The 4926-nt window shown below is 33.9% G+C and overlaps 1 protein-coding gene across 5 annotated transcripts; it reads right to left on the reverse strand.

The window, feature by feature from the left end:
* Nucleotides 1–225: 225 nt before the first annotated feature.
* On the reverse strand, nt 226–3423 carry LOC127127213 (uncharacterized). Of its 5 annotated transcripts, none has more exons than XM_051056346.1 (8): nt 3213–3423; nt 3064–3133; nt 2897–2987; nt 2734–2795; nt 1919–2151; nt 1713–1758; nt 1559–1624; nt 226–636 (listed from the first exon to the last, which is right to left on the reverse strand). In XM_051056346.1, the coding sequence occupies exons 1-8, from the start codon at nt 3258–3260 to the stop codon at nt 434–436; spliced, it is 819 nt and encodes a 272-aa protein (XP_050912303.1). In that variant the 5' UTR covers nt 3261–3423; the 3' UTR covers nt 226–433. The 5 variants fall into 5 exon arrangements, with proteins under 5 accessions (XP_050912303.1, XP_050912304.1, XP_050912301.1 ...); XM_051056347.1 differs by having other exon boundaries at nt 1719–1758; nt 3213–3421; XM_051056344.1 differs by having other exon boundaries at nt 1496–1624; nt 3213–3419.
* Between the last annotated feature and the right edge of the window lie 1503 nt (nt 3424–4926).

Consider the following 4926-nt stretch of genomic DNA (forward strand, 5'->3'; position numbering starts at 1 on the left):
TTACAAGCTCTCCAAAATGCAAATTGCATAGAACTTCTCACGACCGTTTTCCAATAGCATTGCTAATTGAATTTATCAAAAAATTAACCTCAACATAAGAAATAAATTTTCATTGACCACTAAAATGACTTGGTGCACTAAAAAACACTAATTTAAAACATTAAGTAAGGCTAGAAGAGCACAAAAGGTCACCGAAAAAATCAGCCTATAAACCAGTACAAAAACTAAGCAGATAAAATTAAATAGTTTTCTTGAATAGGTGCAGCTCATGAGTACTTGTATTTTTACTTGCACCTCCCAATTTTCGACTCAGCATCTTCACTAATCAAAAAATTATGTTAACATCCTTTTCATCTCAAATGTCATTCCTAGTTTCTCATTAGTCCTCCAAATAATTGAAGTGGAAATATGTACAACTACGAAAAAAGAAACTTCAGTATTTCAAATTGATAACTCGGGATACCCTTTCAAAGAAGATGGGGCACATGGTTGGGCTGAACTTGATGTCTGCCGTCATCCATTCTGGTACTACTCTTTCAAGCATGCCTAGAGATTTTACTTGGTATAGCAGTTCTGCATCCTCTCCGGCTTCCTCTCCAGGGGTTTTGCCAATCCATGATATACTGAAGGAGAAACCTGTAATGATGGCAATAAGTGAAGCATTTTAACCAAACACTTGCAAAAAATATTGAATGGCTAAAACCTTATTTCATATTTTAACAGTAAAATATAGCCAAGAAGGCCTTCAAAGTGAAACATGAATCTAGAATAGGTTACTGTCCGTGAGTTTCTTAATTAACTGAAAATAAAAAGAACAGACTTTTCAAAGTTTAAAGCCAAATATGATCCACAGGCCGAATGATCTTACATAAAAGAAGTATTTTGAACTAACAAATCGGGTTTGTTTGAAGGTTCAACCCTACTGTTTGCAATCATCAGTGCAGAGGTGTAATGATTTTACAATTGCATTATTACCAACAATGAAAACAACAAAAGTCATTTATCTATAGGTGGAATTGGCTACATAGACCAAACCATCCGAACATCATAATGTCTTATAGAAAATCGACAGGTGTACTTTTTCTATAACAAAAGCAAATAATATAAAAAAACACTCATTGATTTCCCTCTATTTCCCAATTAACTTGTATGATGGATCCAATATACTTTTAAACTGCAGAGTCTTTGGAATGGCCTCCAATTTCACTTCCGCATAAGAATTAGTATACTTCCTAAAAAACTTACATTATATATATACTCCTTTCTACTCTTATAAAATGAAACATCATATGCTTTCAAATTTGTCTTCAAATCTTAAGCTTATAATATATTTATTCGCATGAATATTTAGTAGAAAGAAACTATATAATCTGCAAAGAGCATACACCATGACAGTGGCAATTTGATATCAAGACCAAATTAAAAAGAAAAGGACTCGGTTGATTCTACAACAGTCCTATTGATCACAAATTTGCAAGCTAAAAGTATGAATTACCGGTTGATTGATTTTCAAAAAGACATGATCGTCCAGTTTGATTGTCAAAGGATAACTTCATACCCAATGTATACTCAAAAAGAGCATGAGCAAGCCAACTACTACGACCACTTTCTTGTAAATCAATGCCTGTAAAACATAATGAAGGACATATAAAATTATTGCTAAAACACCAATGACACCATTCAATAATAAAGAGTGGATACCAATTACTCACACGAACCTGGTTGATCATTAACCTTAGACGTAGAAGACTCCATCAGCTTTTCACAACAAAATAACAGCATATTAAGGTGTTTAATTTTTCCACCGAAAGAGTTAAACCAAATGTGCATACATAATTATAATTACAATCTATATTCATATTCATATATAAATGAACACATGCAAATATCTTCTGTTTTTAAGGTTCTAAATGCTCACCTTATTGGAAGCATTCTCCTTGAGAAAGCATTGGGTTGACTCTCTCTCCACAGAATTACCTTCATCAAATTCACATGATATAAACCCCGCTTCTTTGTCCAATGCATCATGTTCCTGTCTCATACGTTTTCTTGTCATTCTAACAGATGAGTTATTGGAGTTATTTAAATCACCAGAAGTTCCTTCCTTCAAAAGCTTTTGCAACTTCTCAACTTCTTCAAAAAGAGTATCACCTGCCCAAAGTTCACACCAAATTCTCAATAAAAATATGATATAAATGAAATAAATTTAAGGACAACACTGTGGATCTGGATTAACAAATCATAACACAATTAAACATGACCAAATTTTGACATAGAATAGAGATTCCCACAAATGTTCTGAAGATAAAGATCAACTAGGTATTATCATAACGGAGAACATTCCCTTACTACTCTAATAAGGACTTAACCAAAAATATGAGAAGCAACTACAACAATTTCAGACTAAAAGCAACAAGCTAAAAACCTATAGTAACATTAGATTCTCGTACAAGTCATGAAGCACTTGAAAGATAATAACTTATCAACTCTTTGTATTTTGGGATTAATAAGTAAATCACTTAGTAACTTTAAAGAACCATGAATATCTCATTGAAAAGAAAAATCAGGTTTTCTCGACCAAGTTGATAGATATTGCTGATCAAAGTCTTAAAAACAGTCGCAGTCGCGTAAAGGGTTTTGCGATTTTGTTCTTTAGACCTAACTTAACACCTACATGATTATGATATGAAACAACTATTTTCAACAACCACAAAAATGAATTAGATTTCTCACTTTTTTTGGTTTCCTCCATTAAAAGCTTTTGTAGATCAACCAGTTGATTGTCTTTTGCAAGCCTGTATGAGAAAAACAAATTTCAATATTCCAACCTCAAACACACACAAAATGCACAAAAATCTACAAAACAAAAGAGGGAAGATTGCAAAATAGTGCATACCTAATCGAAGTCAATTCATTTACCAAGTCATTGTTGTGTTCAAGAACCTTGTCATATTCATTCCTCAAGTGATCTATCAACTGTTCGGAAGCTGCAACACAAATTAATTCACACATGCATCAAAATGAAAACTCGTGAAGAGAGATTAACGAAAGAATATAAATTACCAGAGACGAATTTGCGGAATTTGTGTTCTTGTTCCTTGGCAGGGTCATGGAACTCGGAGAGTTTGTTAGTCTGCAAGAATAAATAGGAGAATGAGTGAGTAAGAAATGGAAAAAAAAGTTGAAAGGAAGAAGAAGGAAAAGAGAGAGACCTTGAGTTTGGTGTATTTAGCGTAGAGTTTTTTGTAGAGAGCCTCCATTTTTGGGAATTAGGGTTCTGCAATTTCTCAACGGATAGAGAAGGAGCTTTTCAAAATTTTCAGAGTTTGGATCTGAATGTTTCTCGCGGGGTTTCTGTGTTTTTGACGTTGAAGAATAAAAATGTTACTGGACGATTTTTAGTGTCAAACGGACTCAAACAAATAAAATAATAAAATAATATATATATTTCTTATTTTGTGGGCACGGCACCAAACACATAATAGAATAACTCAATCATGTTAATTTCATATATTTGATACTTACTTTTTATTTTGTTAAGGTGACTTTAAAAATCACTTTGAATTTGTTTCGTGCTTCTTATTGGCTTTAATAGTCGATGTTCAATCGGTTTCAAATCCATCACATTTTATTTAAAGTATAAAATCACTTCAGACCAAAAGTAAGATATATTTTTTAATCTTTATTTTTCAGTGCACTCTTCTTAAATTTTGAATTGACTTGAATGTTAAAGTATTAATCATGCGAATACATTTCATGTTACTTCAACGCAGATCAACGCCGCTAGTTCAAGATACTCAATTCATCAACTGCATCCAGATTTCTGGTTCCTGAATGGAATAATGATATCGTCTGTGAGAGTCGACTTCTGAATCCTACAATTTTCATGATTTCAAATTCAATCTCTGATTTATCAATTCGTAACCTCCTCATGTCATCGAATGATGAGCGTTCAGAACCGAACAGGGAGATTTGTCGCATTTGATTCAATCAATTATTGTTTCAATTACGATTTATCAAACTTTCAGATCTTTGTTTCTCTCGAAAACTCCGTGAAGTAAAAGAAGAAAGGATCCTAGATCCAAATTCAGAGCTACACTAAAATTACTAGAGAATTAAGGAAATTTCCTTGAAGATCATGTAGAAGATTCATGATCCATCTTCTTATCTAACATCACCTCAATTGTCCATCCCTACCGTGATACTTATTATGGCGACGTCGAAGATACGATGAGTTCATAGTTAATGTTGGTATAGATCCGATATCGAAACTCCTTCTCTGGGTACCAAAGGATCTCCGATAGATGAATGAAAATCTCCTCAGGCTAAATCCAATAGATCATGATGAAGCTCGTATTGCAACTAAAACTTCATAATTGCGGTAAAGCAAAACAGGCTTCCATTGCAAAATTATTTGCGGTTGAGCATGCTGACTCTGCTACAACTTTTCCTCATCATTAAGGTCAAAAGAGAAAATGATTCCAATGGAAATCTTATGGTAAAATTCCACTTTCATATGACTCTGGAGCGTTGCATCAAGAAATAGAGACGTATGCGCGCAAATACGGTCGAAGAACGAGAACGTTAAACAAACTACAACCAATGACCACCTAGTAAGTGCGACGGTTTCCACTGAGGCCAAAGTTTGTACGAGATAACTCATAAGCAACATTCTTTGAGCAATAATGCCCCATCTGGTCTAGCTGAACTACCATATCCCTATGATTGGGATGAAAAATTAACATAGATCCATTAAATACAGTTAGGAGAGCGGAACCTCAAACTTTGGTAGCAAGGAAATCAAGTCTCCTCCAAAGACACCTCTGGTTGGGAGTTATATTTGACCTTTCACCTTACATCGTCGTTCCTTATAAAGATTACCAGATGAAAAGAACATACCAAGCTTCTTCCTTAAAGGTCTGGGAG

Source organism: Lathyrus oleraceus, chromosome 3 (assembly GCF_024323335.1).
Source record: "Lathyrus oleraceus cultivar Zhongwan6 chromosome 3, CAAS_Psat_ZW6_1.0, whole genome shotgun sequence".
Lineage (NCBI taxonomy): Eukaryota > Viridiplantae > Streptophyta > Magnoliopsida > Fabales > Fabaceae > Lathyrus > Lathyrus oleraceus.

Bases quoted from the DNA above. Each gene is read 5' to 3' on its own strand.
- LOC127127213 (XM_051056344.1), bottom strand. From the start codon at position 3,260: ATGGAGGCTCTCTACAAAAAACTCTACGCTAAATACACCAAACTCAAG. The intron at 2,988-3,063 runs GTAATTTATATT...TTTGTGTTGCAG, and splicing joins ATTCCGCAAATTCGTCTCTG to CTTCCGAACAGTTGATAGAT. The intron at 2,152-2,733 runs GTGAGAAATCTA...AACTTTGGGCAG, and splicing joins AATGGAGGAAACCAAAAAAA to GTGATACTCTTTTTGAAGAA.